The 19,621-nt window shown below is 38.6% G+C and overlaps 1 protein-coding gene across 2 annotated transcripts in view; it reads left to right on the top strand.

Annotated features, from left to right (window-relative positions):
* Nucleotides 1–5,277: 5,277 nt before the first annotated feature.
* Nucleotides 5,278–19,621, top strand: part of LOC131060213 (uncharacterized) — a 53,052-nt gene continuing 38,708 nt past the window's right edge. The window contains exons 1-2 of one of the 2 annotated variants that reach the window (XM_057993373.2): nucleotides 5,471–5,608; nucleotides 13,713–13,803. In XM_057993373.2, the coding sequence (XP_057849356.1) occupies nucleotides 13,777–13,803 (27 nt within the window). In that variant the 5' untranslated portion in view covers nucleotides 5,471–5,608; nucleotides 13,713–13,776. Of the gene's footprint in view, nucleotides 5,609–13,712; nucleotides 13,804–19,621 lie in introns of both variants that reach the window. The other variant, XM_057993372.2, reaches the window with a different exon arrangement.

The following is a 19,621-nucleotide window of genomic DNA, read 5'->3' as shown; positions in this document are numbered from 1 at the left end:
CTCATAGGCAAAGGTGACCTTCATTTTTTTCAACTCATTAACATACTTGTCCACCCATTCCCTAGAGTAATCATTCACTTCTGTCATAAAAACATTCAAATCTACCAACTTAGGTTATGTCCAACTAGGCAACATGATAGGCTTGTCTTTATCATTTACATATTGCAAATGGATGGGATCCCCATCATCTTGCACTTAATTTGGAGTGGAGAAGAGATTACAATTTTTCATGAAGTCCATTGATATAAAAGACCAAATCTTACTTCTTACTGTGAACTCATCTATGAGATTGGCCCAATAGTATTCGATGTCAATCTCGTGTATAAAATTTCCTCATTTAATCTTTACAATTCTTTGAAATGGATCAAATAGATCCTTGCTCTTATAGGTTTGAAGATGATAAAATTCCAACTCCTCGCTAGCTATGTCTATTGCAGTCACATTGTGGCATACCTCCATCATCTTTTGTAATGCAAAAAGTCATCCCTGTTATGTGCTTAGCCTTTTGAAGAGAATCATACCCTAAAATCTATCTCACTACCTCGAGTAAAACTATTATGTTTGTCGGATACCTAGGAAGCTTGTATGGTTCCAATGTAAAGCCCTGAATCCTTAGGTATGTGAAGGTAGGAAATTGGATATACCACGATCCATACTTCTCGATAAGTGTAGTTGCCTCCTTAGACAACCGTTTGTGTATCCCGCCTTGCAGTAGTCTAGTGATGTACATGGTGAAAGCATCGTTCACCCTTTTGTAATGTTCAATCTCGTGTAGATGGAATTGTGGATAACACTCATAAACTCTAAACTGTTCTGTTCTCAACTTTGCCCTTGCGTATCAATCCTTTGTACACAACATATCTGCTAAGTATGTATACAAGATAGGAGATCATTTTGAATGTCCTTGTCTTTACCAAACCTCTCAACTGGATGATTTTCACCCAATTGATCATTTTTCCTTTTGATATCTCTTCAATAAAATAGTACATCCTTATCTCAAATAGCACCTCTTTAGGTGCTCCCATGACTTGGTTGAGCAAAAATACTAAGCCACTATACTCCTCTTTGAAGTCCGAACTTAGGGGATTCTTGGGTAACCTGGAGTGGTGATGCCTTGTCTCAATGACCCACTCATTGTTAATAATTGTCAAACATGATTCCACTTTTTTGTCAAATTATGCTTGGGACTCTTCCTTGGTTACTTCTAACATATCAATACATCTAGGGATTGCAAACACTTCCCCAATGAATTCCTTAGCTAGGTACGCAAGCACAGTCCCCTTAGGCGATTTGATCATTTTGGTTAACATATCATAATGCTTTGCGCACTCAACTACAAGCTCATTACACTAAGTGGAGGGCCAAAAAGCTATTTGCATGCTAAATTCCACTCTTCATGATATTAGCTGGCAAGGTGGAAGGAAGATGATTCTTTGTTCCAAACATTCTTCACCTTGTCTGCTTCATGTCCAGGTACTCCATGTTCATATCCGCGACCTTCTTCCATCGGGATGATATCTGTGACTCTGGATAGTAGCCCTCTTGTACGATCTTTAATTGGTTCTTCCTTGTTGATATCCCCACCTTAGACATAACACTTGTACGGAGGTAGAAGTTAATATCATGGTAAAAATAATTCTTAATAACTAATTTTTAGAACTTCCTAAGTTCCGATTTTAATGATTTTGTCATATTTATAGACTCAAAATTTGAAATTGAATGATAAGGAATACAAATTCCGAAAATGAAACAAATTTTGATTGAAATGGGGCATATCGCCTCCTTGTAAACCTATTTTCCAGACTCTATGTAAGTCTGATCACAACAAATAAGTTTAAGGACACCCTACAAATACTTAGAAGATGAAGTATTTGAAGCTCAAAATGCAATATCCAAGTCTGAACACACTTGTTTATTCTTAGAAAATGATGTATCAGGTTTTTTTTTGGTTTTTTTTGAAATTAAAGTATGAATACACCTTTTTTAGGTCTGAAAATGCCTCTGAAAACACAATTTCAATGGTTGGGAACACTTAAAACATGACATAGGTCCCTCATAAAATCATCTTGCACAAATGATGGGCTGGGAATGAAGTTTGGAACATCAAACATGGACAGAAAATGAATCAACACTGCATCAATGGTGCCTGGGAATGACGTCTCAAATGTAGATCAACAATATCACCCCCTCTATGGTGTCACAAACACACCCAACAATGGTGCCAAACATAGATTTGAATGAAATCACCCCTTGGCCAACAATGACACCACACACAAATGTCACAAGTCTGCCCCAAAAGGTGGCACAATCAACCACAATCAAAATCATAGCCCCCATAATGATGACACCACACAAACAAAGTCACCTCAATCAGTAATGACACCACAAAATACTTGGAAATCCTCTCCAGCAATGGTGCAACTCCACACTTGAGCAAATTTGAACCCCCAACCAACAATGGTGCTCCTCCAATCGACCTTTAAACTGTAACATCAATGGCATTATAATAATATTTAAGTGTTGGTTGGATCCTTTTTATTCTTGTTTTTGTGTTGAGAATACACCACACAAGCAATGTTGGATAAAACTTCTCATATCAGCCTTGTGGAAAAACAATTTACATCGGGATTCCACACTTAACATTAAATTCATTTCACTTGATCATTAAATGTTTGTGGCAAGACAAAATTGATATCATTTGGGCACACGTGTCATTTAAAATTGCATTTGAATTCAGTTCTAGCCATCTGGGGAAAAATCAAACCCCATTTGGATAAATAACTTCACTTAAATTCATCTTCATTCACCATATAAAGCCTTGAGGAGAAAATCGACCCTCATCTAGACAAACAATTCTCATAATTTTGTTCACTTGTATCCCCAAATTGACTCCAGGGGAAAATTGATGGCCATCTTGACACTCAAAATTCATTATTTCATGTAAAAACATCTCCAGTGGAAAAACGTGACCCATTTGAACACCAAAAATCTCAATAAAACTTATCAACTTCATAAACATAGTCCAGGGGAAATTCAAACTCCATCTGGACAAATAAATTTGTCACTTTATCATCATTTTATCTTCAATGGAAAAAACACACCTCATCGGGTTAATGTAAATTTATCTACACTTCACTTCGTCACACTCATTTTCCAGTCAGGTGGAGATTCGAATCTCATCTGGACAAATCACTGCACTTAACCTAATTATTTGTCCCTCGGTGGAAAAATGTGGTCCACTGGGACACACTTTCCTTGTACATTTTCGCTCTTGAAGGCCCGGTGGAAAAACAACCTCCATCGGAAGAAACACAGTGGAGAATCCAGATGCATTGGGATTTTCGCCAAAAACACTGAAACCTAGTGGAAAAACACCTCCCATCGGGACAAATCACTTTAATGCCTTAATTTCACGGGGGAAAAATGTTTTCCATCATAATAATGATGATTTTCACCTTGTAAAAGCCCAAACTTGTCAAATTTTATCTTTTCGCATTGAGACTTTCATCATTTTAACTAGATTTGAGGGGTGGAAAACTGGGGTCCATCGGGACTTTGTGCAACATTGATTTAATTTCACCTCCTAGGAGTAGAAAAAAATGATTCCTATAGGGACATTTGATGCTCTAGCACAAAATTCACACCAATAACTTGTTGCAATCTCAACACTTAGGCAAAAGTTAGGTTCACCTTGACATTTTAACATTTTCTTACATTTGATCCTATTGACTTCAAAACATTGCTAGAACCTTGGAGACCTCTAGGCACGATCACATAAAAAATGAGACTCGGGCACTCAAAATTGTCGCTTGATTGCCAAAAACCTTAAACTAACAAAGCGCAAAAAGAAGGAAGAGGGGGGGGGGGGGGGGGGGGTCCCGTTTGCAATGGGGCGATGTGTGAAAATGTCACAACAAATAGTTGGATGAAACATATTAGAAAAAAATCTTATAATTGAACATGAAAATTTCTATTTGATTCTCCGTTTGAAATGGATGACTAATTCACATTATTTCTACAAATAGCCAAAAAGAATAGATTACAACGAATATTGTCATGTCTATTCCATCTACTTGGATTTATGAAATAGACAAAAATACTTATCCTCCCATGTGTATCAGTATAAATTTTCCATGCTACCTTCAAAGCGGAGCCTAAAAATATTAGAAAACATCTTGTTGACATTTTTTGTGTTTGGCTTTTTCACTTGGACTAATAGCTCAAAAAGAAAACTTTATGCAATGCACATCTCAAGACAATTGGTGGCATTGCTATCAAATCACTAGTGTTAATAAATGTAATACACCTTCCTTGTTGCATGCGTATAAATTTTCCACACTACCTTTCAAGAAAGACTATTCGCTTGGATTAGTATTTCAAATATAATATTTTACAATATACAAATTATTTAGTACTATTTGACAACAGTAGCACAATTGTCCACATCTTTATATAATTTTAATAGTAATATGAAAATACATAAAAAAAATGTACAAAAGAATTGAAGGCTGACACCATTGTAATATGACTTTATACTACTATTGTCCAATAGAATTAGAGATAAAATAAATTTGTAGAAATCGAATACATATAAAAGAATAAAAACTTTACAAAAAAAGTCAATAGATTTTAATTATTCATGCCTATTGGTTGATGTTGTTAAAAGTAATTAAACTAGGTGAATGGAATAGTATTTTGCTTCCACAAGGAACTAATAATAAAAAGTTTGTCTTTTCATAATTGAGATAATAAAAATAGGAAAACACTTTATGTGGAATCTAAAACTTATAATAGACATCCAAATGAAGTACACAAGTAATATATTGCCCACTTCTTTTCAAAATGTGTTCTACAAAAAGATGATTAACAACATGGAAAAACTAAATCTTCTATTTTATTCCATGCTTAAAGAAGAGTGGGAAAAGAGGATATGCCTATTTTGCAACATTAGAGCAGTAGAAACGGAATAACATCACAGACAGATTAGAATCGTGGTACCCTAATTTTATTCGGTGTGCTATGTCTGTGGGTCCCATAGACTGCTTTGACCTCTTGAAAAAATCCTTCATTCATTCCAATAAATACTTAATCTTATAAATATTATTAAAATCTTTCATTCATTTATGCTGACCACGTAATCTTCGGTGTAACGAAACATGGCGTCAGCGGATACTTTGAAAACGACTCAACAGCAATCGCCTACAAATTATCAGAGTTTCAAATGGATGTGCGATGTAATGAAATAAGAGGAGGGAAATTGTCCGCGTGTTATGAGTGTGAGGAGGATATTTGTTTTATATTTAATCGAGGAGGAAAGAAGGGAAAGTGTAATGGCATGGCAAGTGCATCTCTGGCATATACCCGGCAGGGTCAGGGGCATTGGCAGGGGCCAGGGCCAGGGCGTTCCTTTCATACGCAGGCGTTTGCCTATAATCGTCTTCATGTGAGGGTGCAACTCAGGAGTAACGCCACTGGCAGCGATAAGACTACCAATAATAAGAATACAGCCATAAGTACAAGTAGAGGGCGAGACAGCCTTTACTTTAATGTGACGGGCTTTCCATTTCCTCTCGGTCCATTTCTTAGCCGTCCCACTTTCAGGACGGAGGTATGACGTCTTTCACTCTTCATAAGTTTTTCCTTTTCATGCTTGTCTACCATTTCATGTTCTCTCTCTTTTATAAGCACTTTCAGTGGCTCCCCTGTCTTAAAAATGCTTTCTTTTGTCTCCCCGCGAAGCATTAAGATGGATCAGCGTCTCCTAGTATTTTCTTCTTAATGCTTTCCCTTTGGTTGAAGCAGATATTGCCTCATTGAATCAAAACAATCGAGGAATTTTTCAGGCCTAACCGTCAAGTTGAAATAGAGCTATTGCCCATCAACAGACTCTGAACTCGAACATTAAATTTCTATCCTTGCAAATAATTGTAGGTCTAAAGACTGCATTGCAAATTCACATCTTCGATGGGATACTCTAGAAGTGTATCTACAAGCATGTGCATTCTAAAATTAAGAATGAGGAACATCTCTGTACCTTGCAAATATGTGACTAAGAGCTAGGGTTCAGATTAATTGTTGTGCAAGTAAACCGCATCCCTAATTATTTTGTGTTGCGATCAGCATAGTCTCTTCTTTATAGGATAGTTAGAAGTTGGAAAGACATCCCTGGAGCTATTGAGGATCACAAGCTTATTTTTAACAAGGGTATCTACTAGGAAGAGGAGAGCGGTAGGTAATAATTTCAACAAAAAGTAGCTTGACAACCAAGCATCTGACAACATGCTATTGACAATACAGAAGTATGCTGCCACCCTTTTTGCCTTAGTACTTGGCTATTGTAACAGTTGTACGTTCTCATACCCTTGACCTAATTTGAATTTGTAAAATGCTTCAGGATAACATGTAAGATTGTATTGTTCGGGATAATGTGATACATATTTCATTGTTCACAAAGGCCCGTTAAAATGTGTTAATCTTAACCACCTAAACCACTATGCGGGAAAATTACCATTTTCTCCTACAACTACCCAAACAAACCTACTAACATATATTTATTTACTAACCTGCTAACTATTCTAACGTCACTTTCTATTCTAACAATGTGATGTAATACTAACAAGTAACAACTAACATAATAACAATAGGATGGAATATTTCTAACTATCTAATCTTGGTCACTTGTGGACAATAATATAATAACTTTCATTTTTTCTTTCTTCTTAATATTTCTTGATCTATCACAACCAGCCCATATCTAGATGTTATTCATAATCTACATGGATTATCTTTCATCCTATAACTTAATGGATAACATGTTTGTATGACAACCTTCTTTTAGAAGCAACACAATGGAGATCCAAATCAATTAGGAGGTATTTTTGGTAGCATATCAAATTAGGATGTTTTATCCAAATTTAATCGCTTAATTGTTTAGTCAAACTCATGGACCCTTATTTCATGAGTAGTGGTTCATATGAACCTCTCTCACGAGTATAAATGGCCCAATTAGCACTTGTTTCATATAGTGATTCTTGTTGAGACATGGACCAGGTAGGACTCGAACCTAGGACCTTCCATACGTTGTTGGAGTGCTTGACCACTGAGCTATTGGCCCCTCTTGGACCAGTCCATCGTCGGTCCGGATGTGGCTTATTTCCAACACCAACACCCCCCCTTAAGCTACACCTCTCGTGTGCTTGGGGCTCCTAGCCTGGACCTGGTGTTGGTTCCCAAAACCATAGATTGGAAGTCCTAGAGCTTTGCCAACTCTCTTACTGATTTCTCAATCAGCCTTGGCCAACGAACAGGAATGGTCAAAGACCAAATTCCTCTGCACTTTAGGCTCCACTAGACCTAGGTGGGTATACCTCAATCTCCAAAGCACAAAGAGATTTCTTTATAGTGAATTTAAAACTTAACAGATTAGCTGTTTACAAGAATGGCAAAATATTTCCTGCAACTATGCTTTATTATGTGCTTTTAACTTGCTTTAATTTGAAAACTTGAATATAATTGATAATGAATAAAAGCTTATAAAAGAATGCTGTTGGAACCTAGAGTAATTATGAAAGAACAATGCTAGTAGAAACTAATAATATTTTTCTCTGGTGAGGACTTTGTGCACACCAGATTTACTCACAGAAAACTAATAACAGACCAGTGCCTTATTTGACAATTTACATGTTACTTAATGGACAAATATTTGTGATCCCTAGAGACAGTTTGGGAGAACTCACAAGTATGCAAGACTGTCACTGCAATGACTTAAATGTATGTTATAAGAACAACAAAAACAATTCTGTTATTTATATAACAACAAGTGATAAAACACTGCAACAAACCTTATTCAGATCTATCCAAAGGAATTTTAACTCATCAACATCATATAACATGAAACGATTTGAAGATAAAGACAACAAATATTGTATATTAATTTTTGGAACAATGGGTATACAAAAACTGCAGACTCACAGGTACTTCATGATACGCTTGCTTGCACAAAATGAATTTTGATTTCTACAAACCTGTTTTACATAACACTGCTAGTTGCAACAGACAGTCTGGAAAATAGTAGTCTTTCTTACGTTCCCTCCCCTTTAGAATACAAAATGACTCTCTCTATATATATGACTCAAAAGATATGAATGAAAGGACACACCCTTTCAGTAGTACAAACTAAGACTAACAAAATCCTAACTATCCCTCTTAACTGCTATAACTACGACACATTACAATAACATAACTAATGCTTTCCGTCCAGCCTTTGACCGCATTTCTGGATATGCCGAAGATATCCTTCATCTTTATACGTGCAGGCATTGAAAATGATGTCTCTGACCGCTATCTCCGCTGTAACAAAACTCTCAACCTGTTCCCCTGTTTCATTCATATACAGGGTATCCGAACGGGCAACACTAAGGGCTGAACTGAGTAGGGATCTGCATTCGGTAATCAACTGGTTTTTGTCCTTTATTACCCCTATATCATCTATCACACTTGGGAATCCATGATTGACAATACCCTTACACTCTTCATATTCAATTTTCAACTCTGTTGTGAATCCTTCATGAGTGTCAATCAGTTTTTTAACCTTATTGATCCTTTTGTCACTCAGTGTCTGATCTTGTAGTAGCATGTTTAACCTATCAAGGATCCTTTGGTGCGACATTGTGTTATCCATGTTTCTCTAGTAGATAGTCTAGTATTCCTCCAGTATCTTCTGCAAATTCTCAAATCGTTTAGACAGTAGAACACATGCTGTGTCTGTCCTTATGCTCTGCATTCTTTCCTTTAACTTTTTGTTTTCTTTGTGCAGTTCTTCGCACTTCTTTTTCAGTTTGGACTCATCTGCTAGCTGGGGTACATGCTGACCCCTGCTTCTTAAGAGTTCCTCATATAATGATTTATATTTTCCTGTTTCTCTTACCAACATCTTCATCTGTGCTTTATTTAATCTTGAAATATCAACTCCCATATCTGTTGTGACCATGGGATCAACTTCACCAACCTTTAACTTCATCATGTGTCCAAAAGCCTTGTCCACATCTATGATCTTCGGCCTCTTATTTGGAGGATAGAGGGTCCACAAACGCATAGCCTCATCATCTGGATCATATCTTGATCCAATGAAGATGTCATTCACGCCTTGAATGTCTAACTTGAAGTCCTTATTTGAATGTAATAGGCTATCAAAAATAAAGGATGCACTAAGATCCCAGCCTGGAAAGAGGATAATTCCTGCCTCTACAAGAAGCTGCCTTCCCCTTTGAGGGGTCATGCCTTCTACTTTTGCATCAATATCAACCTTCAGTTTTCTAAGCATCTCTGCCTCATTTTCTGGTGTTATATCAGGCATGGCTTCTCTTAGCCTCTTTCCTTTGAAGTGATATAAGAAGGATTTAAACTCCTTCGATTTGATGAATTCATCATTAGACACAAAAGAAGTGTGCTCTTCTAACCTAACATCAACATCAACATTTATCCTCGCAACAGTTAGGTCCTGTGCTTCAGGCTCCTCCTCCCTTTTAGGCCTCCTGAATCTTGAGACAACCTCATTCTCTCCTGACTCACTCTCAGCTTCTTCTTCTTCTTCCATCTCTTGCAGTCTGTCTTTTTTCTTCTAGTCTCTGGTTCAAGTCTTGAAAGATCTGCATAGCCTACTCAAATTCCTTGTTTCTGAAGATATCCAAGGCTTCAACGTGCTCATGAAAATAATTGCCCAGATTTTGCCCTTTTCTGCTCTGGTGCATATAACCCTCCGAGTCATAATTCTTTCGGCTTGTGTGCTCAGAGAGGTTATAATCTTCTATTAACCTCTTGTCAATGATTTCATATGCCTTTGTAGATACAATAGTGAAATCACCAAAATGTAAAGTCTCGGGCAAGAAAACTTGCTTGTGGGCACCCCCAAAATGCTGTGCATTTGAGACACTCATTTGCTTCACAATCTCCAGGTAGGCAACTCTGTCAGGTGCAGGCTTCGGTAGGACATAAGGAGCTCCCTCGAATCCAAAAACCCTAACATATGTGAAGTCCTGGCATACATACCAGTCACCCCAATTGTGATTCACCCTGGTATACCCATGTTCATGGAGTCTAAGAAATCTTTTGATTTCTTCTAAAAATGACCCATCAAAAGAAACTCCAAAAGCTCTGTATAATGGTCGCACAAAGAATTCTTCAAATTTGATATAGTGAGATATCATAAACCGAGAATCCCACAGTGATATACCCATAATTGTACTGGTTGCTCCTGTCCATCCTTGCCATGAACATTTATCTTCAATTCCTCAGGCCACAGCCCCCTGTGTTGTCCATAAAACAAAATAATGTGCATCAACAATGAATAGAACTTAAAAGATTTGTCAGGGTTATTATGAAGGCTTAAGAAACCTTCACGCATCTTCTCAGCAATGTAATTAGCATAATCGAACTGTCTTGGCTCATGCATTTGTGTTAGCAGCAAGAACCAAAGGTCCTATCCGAGCTACATCCGGAACCTAGACTCCTCCCACTTGACCGCATGCCATATATGTATATTGCAGATACTGCCTGAAAATGTTGATATCAAACGGGGGCCCGTCTTCATCTGTTAACTTTCCTTTCTCAGCCTTATGTATGGCCAAATTCCACCCATTGTATACGGTATCCATCTTTGTATACTCTTCCTCCAATTTCTCAAAAGACAACGACACATTAGATTCAAATCCAAGATCAAAAACCTCCTGAATGGTGGCTGCTGAGATGCGGATGAATGCATCGCCATTTGGTAATTGAATACATCTTTTTGTGGCATTATAAGCCCTAGCCAATGTTTTCGTCAATTGAATATTCACAAAGATGTTAGGAACCACAAGTTTGCCCAATCTAGTTGTTCATGGGTTTGAGATTGGGGTCGGCTTGCTTCTTCGTGAATAGTGATACAAGAACAACTCATGACCTCTAACCCTGGTCCAAACATCACCAATCTCCTTGAAATCATCTTCTAATTGGTCACAGATAGGCAAATTAGTCTTAGATCTCCAGGATTTGGCCCCTGGTGAGCTCATTTGGTCAATCATATCTTGGTTTAACTTTTGTTTCTGTGCACCTTCTCCACCTTTAGACTTCTTCGAAGCGCTCTCAAAGACCTCAATGACCTTCCTCTTGCCCTTGGAACTAGAAGCCTCCATATTTGAGTTCTTCAAGCCTTTTGAAATTCAATTTTTTTGCAGTTTAATTCCACTTCAATCCCTCCGTTTGCTTAAATCTGCTTATGCAAAATCCTCATACCAGCTTCTATATAAAGATCTAATACACCAGGAGCATTTACTCAATTGAAATGGTGCTATAATTCGCCTCGTGTAAGCACAGAGCTATCCGTTGCCTGCTATTTAATAATGGCGGGTGGATTCGTTGAGATCAGATTTTGTAACGGCTAGTCGTTATTACTCCTCCTGATAATTCAATCATTTGGCGCCACCCGTCTTTTTGATCGGCATAGGTCTCACCGATCACTCCGTCGGGTATCGACATAGCTCATTTGTTATCATCTCGATGGTTATAACTTCCTCGATGGCTCTGCCTTCTAGCTAGGCTTTACCTTTACCTTTATATCACATCGGCGTAGGTCATTCCGATATACCCTTCTTCTATTCCTTCGTGGCATTCTGCCCATCTGGTATCGGCATAACTCCAAATACACTCCTTTGATGGTTTAAGTTATCCCGATGAGTCTTCCTTCGTAATCCGCATCTTTCTTGTTACATTGGGTCACCTTATCGGGCATCGAAACAACTCACTTTATGTTTCTTCGATGACTCGATGTCACCGCCTTTGCACTTATGTATCTTTTATTACTCCGGTCTACCGGCATACGTTTCCCCAATGAGATCTCCTCGTTCGCACCTACCTCCGCTTTCTCACCGGGTATCGGTGTAACAAAAGATGTCTCTTCTCGATGAGGCGATGATATCTCGACGACTTCATCTTCGATTGGTGTAACTCATCCCGATCAAGTCTCCTTCTCCGTGCCCGACTTGTCTTCCTCATCGGGTATCGGCATAACCTAAAACACCTCTCACTGATAGTTTAAGTTACCCCGATGACTTAACATTTTCCTCCTTTTGGTATCGCCTCATCATAGTAAGTCATGCCGATGACACTGCCTTTGCCACCTAGCCCATCGGGTATCGGGGTAGTGTGAGATGACACTTTCCGATGGCCCGATGACAATGCCGACCTCTAATTCGTATTCTCCTTCATCGGTGTAAGTTGTACCGATAACCTCATTGACTATCGGCACAACACTTTTCTCATGCCCCCGATAATGAATGTTATGCCGATGAAACCCTCCTTTTTGAACTTCCTTTTGGTTCTCCTTCAGAATGGTCGGTCTAGGTTACGTCGATAGGTTCTTTCATTGTTTCGGCTAGTCGGTCTTGTCGGGGTAACTTACGCCGATAGCTCAAATTTGGTAATTATGCTAATTTAGCTCCTCTTCATATATTGTTTACACTTCCAACCTTCCATAGAGACTTCATATGTGCCAATAAATATCAGAGTCTATCACATAGGCCCAAAGAATGTCTTTATAAGGATCCCAATACTGTCACGCTGAAACTTCCTCATGCAGTCCCTATTCAGTGCCAACTCTTAGCATGCCCCAGCGGTACTTGTTCAATTTTGAAAACAGGTCACAGTAGGATCCTTCTGATACTGCAACATACTTCTTGCATATTCAATCCAGCAATAAATGCTCTTATGATGAAAATGTACATATAAAACATCAAACAAATAGCATAGAATATTTTGCAAAAATATGTGCTAACACCTGGCTTTGATACCATGTTGAGACATGGACCAGCTAGGACTCGAACCTAGGACCTTCCATACGCTGCTGGAGGCTCTACCACTGAGCTACTGGCCCCTCTTGGACCAGTCCATCGTCGGTCCGGGTGTGGCTTATTTCTAACACCAACAATTTGACTTAAGTTCAATAACTACAGGGTTTCCTCACAGTAACTTACTGCCCCATTTGTAAAATAGTTAGGTATGAAACAATCTCGTGAGGAGTTCTTTGCACTTAATTGGAACACATGAGAGTGCTTCATACAACTAGGTATGGGGAATTATACAATATTCTGTTGAAATTTTTTTATGAGCAATGTCTATTTAATTATAAACATGTGTAACAGACTATAGTGGCCAATGATTAAGTGCCATTCTATATTCATAACAAACAGATCTTGTGACAAGTAGTGTTTTAAATAGAGATTGCTGTAGGCAATAGTTGAGAGTGCATGCAGTGAGGAGGAGAGAAGCACAAGATGTGAAAAATGAGAAAGGCACATATCTGTGAGAGAGGTGCAGGAATAGCTATGAACCGTATATTCTCAAAATTGACATATTTGAGTCAGCACCTGCAGGGATGTGTTCCTCTTTATTTTCATGTTCCCTATTTGTGGTGTGCTTCTAGTGCCGCTTTTTTTTTTCAGGTGACAATCCTTTTTTTGGAGTGTTTCTTTTGTAGTGGGTTGGTGGTAGTCGGGTTATATTTTGGGTTTTTTGGCTTGGAGTGAGGGGAGGAAGGAATGAAGGAGGATTATGAGACAATTTGCTTCTTTGTAATAATTTTTGTATTGCTAAATAATGAAATGGAATATTCAAATTAATTTTTGAGCTCTGCAGGATTGTTTGGTCATTTATCTTTTTGTTTTTTGCAATTTTGTTAGAGTTGTTTGCAGGGTGGAGGCCTTTATCTGCATCAATTTTGGGTATCAAAGCTAATAGATCCACATGCGAGGACGTTGGCATGAAGATTGTGTAAGTAATAATGCTATGAGAACCCTGCTTTGATAGTTTAAGTGTTCTGTTCTTTTTTTGTGGTTAAAGGGGAAGCATGGGCACTTACATCGGTACTTGCAAATGGATAGGGGAGCCTAGACTTTGGAAGCAGTAATAGTATAGGCACAAATAAACTTTGAATCAAGGAGATACCAAATCTGATTCAAAAAGAGCAGTTGTGTATGAGTTGTTAATTAAATACAGTAGTTAATCGTTGTCTTTCATTTGGAATGGTTGTGTTTACTGCATTTTACCATCCTATGTTTTGCTATGTTTATATAGTTCGAGTCTACATCCTGTGCTAAAGGAAATCGAAAGCTCAATGTCTACGAAGAATAGGGGAAGGAATTTTAATGAGAAAAGTGTATCACCAGTTTAAAAAGATTGATGCAATGTTGTTGTTATGAACCGCTATGTGCAAAAGGGGAGAGCTATGAGGAAACAAGGAGGGGTAGTTGCGTGGTTGAGCTTTAGCTGTGAAATCGAATATGGAGTTAGATTATAATATAAGAAAAAGGATAATCAAGGTGGAAGAAAAGATAAGACACATACAAAGGCAGAAGCTAACAAAGGACCAACAAAAAGAGGTGCAAAAATTAGAGATTTAGTTGGAAGAGTTATGGCGCTTGTTGGAGGAATGTGATTATACAACAATAAGCAAACAAGGAAAAAGAAATCTACAACAAAGGTGTTGAAGAGTTATGAGAAGCTGAAAAAGAATGGTGAGGATAAGTTTTCACCTTGTGAGCAAGCACCATTTTCAAAGAGAAAAGCCATCGAGTTAAGGATTAGCCAAGGGGTGGATTTTTTAGAACAAGTAAAGATTAAATCTATTGAAGAGTTTGCAAAAGTATTAGTGGATAGAAGACCCTTAAATGTGGTCTTCCAAGAGTTATAGAGATCAAAGATAGATGGATGGGATGAAGATAAAGAGATAGGTGAGTTTGATAGAACTGTTGAGTTGTGTTACCCCCTGTTGGTGTACGTTTTATCATCTACCAAACATTAGAATAAGATACCCAAAGGTATTCTATCCTCTCCTGAAAAATCACTGCTGATTCCAAGGTCTATATGTGCGAACAAGCGACTTTAGTGGGATAGCTACTTGGGTAGTGTATGCTGAAAATCTCAAGGGGGACTTACGTTTACGAATGTCTTTCAAGCTTCTGGACTTAGATAAATTTGTCAATTTCAGGCTCTTTCTTTTTTTTTTTGATTTTCCAGGACTAAGACTTTCAAAAAGGGAAAAAAGGGGATAGGGTTTAAGAAAGCTGATCTAAACCTACGAATTCTGGAGACAGTATTAACTGGGTGTTCTCGGGAAACCGCACTTTGTTTCGCCACACTAAGGACAACTACACAAAGGGGGTGCCATCTTCATTGGTTGTGCTTATGATCGAAGTTTTGGCATACACAAGGGATAGGCTCAAACTAACTTTGCACAGTGAAATGGAAATCATCCATTCACCAAAAGTATGAGCGGAGATACACCGTTAATTAATACTTATCAAATCCTTCATTCAACTCTAACAACTTTGAAAGCAAATCTAAATTAACTTCTAATTAATGTGTTGAGGAAATTGAAACCATGCTAATCACTCAAATAACAAAGATTGCAAAGCTTTAAGAGAAAGTGCACATGCAATGTATTATTTGAAAAAATGACCTTCACGCAACAATATATCAAAAACCTCACACTCTCCAAATTAGAGGAGGTAGCCTTATATAGTTTTTCAGAAAATAATGAATAGCCAAGATCAAACAGTGATCAAGGGCCCAGATTGAAAGTTACAAACCCTAATTAGGGTTTCTCAAAACTCTATCAGTTCAGACAAAAAAAACAGTGACATGTGGCACAACTACTATTATCATTGAGGTGAGTGTCCAGTTTCCCTTTTTGCAGATTCAATGTATCTGGACACAATGAGTCGAACCTCTTTTATAGTGACTTGGCAAGTTACTAATCTAGAAGTCGATGACGTCCACATCATCAGTACACGTGGCGAGGATGCACTCCCACTCAACTGCCTCGGCAAGAAAGTTTTCGTCAATGAGGAGAAATCTCGCAATTCTTGAGAGATCCCCTTTATCAATCATCCCCGAGACTTTGAAAAAGCTCGACTGAATTCTAGCTCTCAAGTTCTTTGCCTGCAGGTGTTTTTCTCGCATGCCCTCCCTATGCCAAATTTCTGATGCCACATGAAACACTTTACTTAAAATTTCTCTAACATTCTTCTCAATCTCGAAACACTTAGTCTCATATTTCTTTAGGACCTCAATCCTGGTGACCAAAGCACAATACCAAGTGTTAAAATCATACTTATCCCCAGCCTGGATGACACCTGCATCTATCAAGTCTTGCTTTGACACCTCGGATAATCCTCAATTGTGGAAGTATTTCATCTTGGATTTTTTCAATATCCTCCCAATTTGCAGCCAAGTCCTGAATGCTGCTGACTAATGAAGAAGCCGACTCATGTTCTTATACCAAATTTTCCACAATTATGTCAGCCCGTGCCGAAGCATTTGAGGTCCATTCCTTAACTTGCCCGAATGTGCCCTTCATGTCCTCGTGATCTTTCATCGACTCCTGCGGAAGAGGCTGCAGAGGGGTAATTGGTATGTCATGATTAAGTGGCTTAGTTAGATGGAGAACATATTTTCTCCATTGCTGATTCTCTTCTTCAACCTTAATTCTTTTCTCCTTTTCCTTGGCTAGTCTTGCCTTGAGGGCGTTGCAAGAATCATCAAAATATTGGATCTCTTGAGCCTGAGTAGGCTTACCCAACTCTACTGTAGTGATTTTATAATCTTCTGGAGCAACATCACTCTGGGTCTTTCCTTCCTTCGGTACAACTATCTGAACCGTTCTGAACCCTACACCATCCCTCAGAATCAAAGAGAATTTTCTAGCTGGCTTAGGTGGTTTAATCACAGCTGGTTCTTTCACCTTCGCCAAAAATGTTGCAGTATTCTCTTCTGAGTGGGTCTCATTAGGAACCTTAGCCCTTATCCTCTCTCTCAACCAATCAGGAATGGTTGATTGCTCCTCAGTATTTTTATCAAATTCAACATCTATTTTCCCAGGGCCAGTAACTATACCATCAAGAAAAAACCGCTGGAGGCTCAACTTGTTCCTTGGTTGGATTTTGGACGACTTCTCTCATTATCTCTTCAACCGAAAGAGAAGGCACTCTCACTTCATTATCCTCCATATTTGTGTCCATCTCCTGTTCCGCAAGAGTATTCTGGTCAGGCACAACAGATGCGACACTCAAGGTCGAATGACCTTCATTTGATTCACATCTTTCCCCAACAATTTTCTTTCCCTTGGCCTTTCCAGAATTTCCAGCAGGTTCCTTTTTCTTCCGGGACCCAACACTTTTTGGATTCCGAGCATTGCCTGAATAGATACCATGGTTGGAAGACATAGAGTCATCCATTCCCATCAAATTATAAGTCAAGGCAACACCTTTGGACTTTAGCTGCTTTGTCTTCTCGGATGTCCACCACTTAGAGTATTCGACCACTGTCTTCATAAGGTCTGCCAAATCCGATTTTTCCCCGTCTGCCCAATCAATCAAGGCAAGTGGCCCATTTCTTATCTTCTCGAAATCCGGTTATTCAAGTTCAGGAGTGTTTTCCACTTGATCAGCAACCTTGAATACTTTTGTTGCTCTTACCATGCCTAGGGGAATTCTTGACCAAAATCTTGTTCTGATTTCAAAACTATCGGCTGCATTAGCCCAATAATCCTCTAAATCAGTCCCGTGTTCAAATACAATTCCTTCTATCCTTTTCATCTTACGGAACGGATCAAAGTTCCTTCTTGCCTTGTATAGGTAGAAGGGGTACCATGCCAGCTCCTTTTCAGCAGTGGCAGCAGCTTGTGCTGATGGACACGTCTCCAATCCATTTCCAATAGTGAGAGAAGATGTTCTTGCCTTCTTTTGCTTCTCTCTCTGAACCGTCATGAAGTTCTACAATTGCCTCACAACTTCTAGCAGCACAACTCGGTTGGTGGGATAAATTGGGAGCTTGTAGGGAGATCCAGAGAATCCCTGAATTCTGATATAGGTGAATGGGTATTGGATATACCAATACCTGAATCTGTTTATGAGGTCTTTTGACTCTTGAGAGAGTCTCTGATGTAATCCACCTTGCAGTGTTCGCGTGATATGCATTAGAAGTGCATCATTCACCTCCTTGAAATGTAATTTTTCTTCCATATGCAGCTGGGGGTAACAATCGTAAACAGGAAACTGGTTCTCCTTGTTTCCCACCTCTCCTCTGTAGGTGAGGCCTCTGTATCTATAAGTTCTAGGAAGGGAATAGAACAAATACGAACTCATGTAGAAGATTTTATCTCCCTCCAAATTTTCAGTTGGCTGTCCAAGTTGTTGCTTATTATCTGAGCCCAGTCAATCATCTTGACTCCATTCATTATCTCATTAATGAAGTAATACATCCAAGGCTCAAATGGAGCACCTTGGGGATTACCCATTATTCGGTTCAAAAGGACAATTGTGTCTCCAATGTCTTCTTTAAAATATGCCCTCACCGAGTTCTTCTTTGATAGCTTAGAGGCCCCCTTTCTTGGTTTATCCAGCCATGAAGGATTGATGGTGGCCTCGTACTCTTCCATGTGGTCTTGATACATTTGATTGGCCTCATCCTTGGTCACATATACAACATCATGATATTCTGGGATTCTAAATGCCTCCCTTACGGCTACATCACTGATATTAGCTAACACTCTTCCGTCTGGTGCTACAACATATTTACTGTCAGGGTTATAGTGCCTAGAACACTCAACTACCAACTTCGTGCACTGCATAGTAGGGAGAAAGCCAGCAGCATGTACGATGCCACTCTTCATCATCTTACGCGTGGTCACAGTAGGCACAAGGTTGTCCAAGTCGAACATCCTTTTCTTAAACTCCCTCAGATTGATATGTCCGAGGTTGGTATCACTGACATTCTTCCACTTCGAGTTCATCCTTGATTTAGGAGGAGCATCCTTGTCTCCCTGAAACTTCATCGCGACTGAAATCTGCGAAAACACATGAAGCCTAAGGTAGAATCAGAATTTCAATTTAAAATTTGAGGTTTTAAATGACTTAGTGGTTGAAGTTGTTTACTTCATTTTTCATACTTAGTCATAAAATGGAGTTTTCACATGTAGGAATTCTGAAAATGATAATAAAACTCCATACTCTAAATTCTGATTTTAATCCAAAAACCAGGTCTGCAATAACATCAATCTCATCCAAACTTGTTTTGAAAGGCGGGAAATAAGAAAGAAGGTAAGAATATTCAGTCCAACTTGATCTTTCTTATTGATATTTTGGGCAAATCTGCTAAAATCACCTCCAATGAACTTAGAAAACTCAGAAAATTTAATAAATCTGCCTTCAAAACCAATTTCACCTTCGATAGAATGAGAAGAAAAAGACAGGAAGATAGAAGGAACTTGATGAAAACTCAGAAAACTCGATGAATCTGCCTTCAATCGGTTGGCTTAACTCCAAAAATCCGATAATGCTCAAGTTTAAAATGATAGTTACATTCAGATCTTCACCAAAAATACGCCCAACCTGCAAAAAGCTTCTGAAAATGTCTTCAAACCTGCTAGATAACTCCTTCAACCTGCTCTCAACACTTAGAAATTTGAACTCTTGTGTGTAAAAATGAAGGAAAGAATGTCTTATTTGTATTGAAGTTGGATTTCATAATTAGAAACATGCAGATCCTCTTCCAATTCATGTTTCTAATTCGATTTCAGTCTTAGATACTC

Source organism: Cryptomeria japonica, chromosome 3 (genome assembly GCF_030272615.1).
Source record: "Cryptomeria japonica chromosome 3, Sugi_1.0, whole genome shotgun sequence".
Classification (NCBI taxonomy): domain Eukaryota; kingdom Viridiplantae; phylum Streptophyta; class Pinopsida; order Cupressales; family Cupressaceae; genus Cryptomeria; species Cryptomeria japonica.
This window is presented reverse-complemented; position numbering and strand designations above follow the sequence as displayed.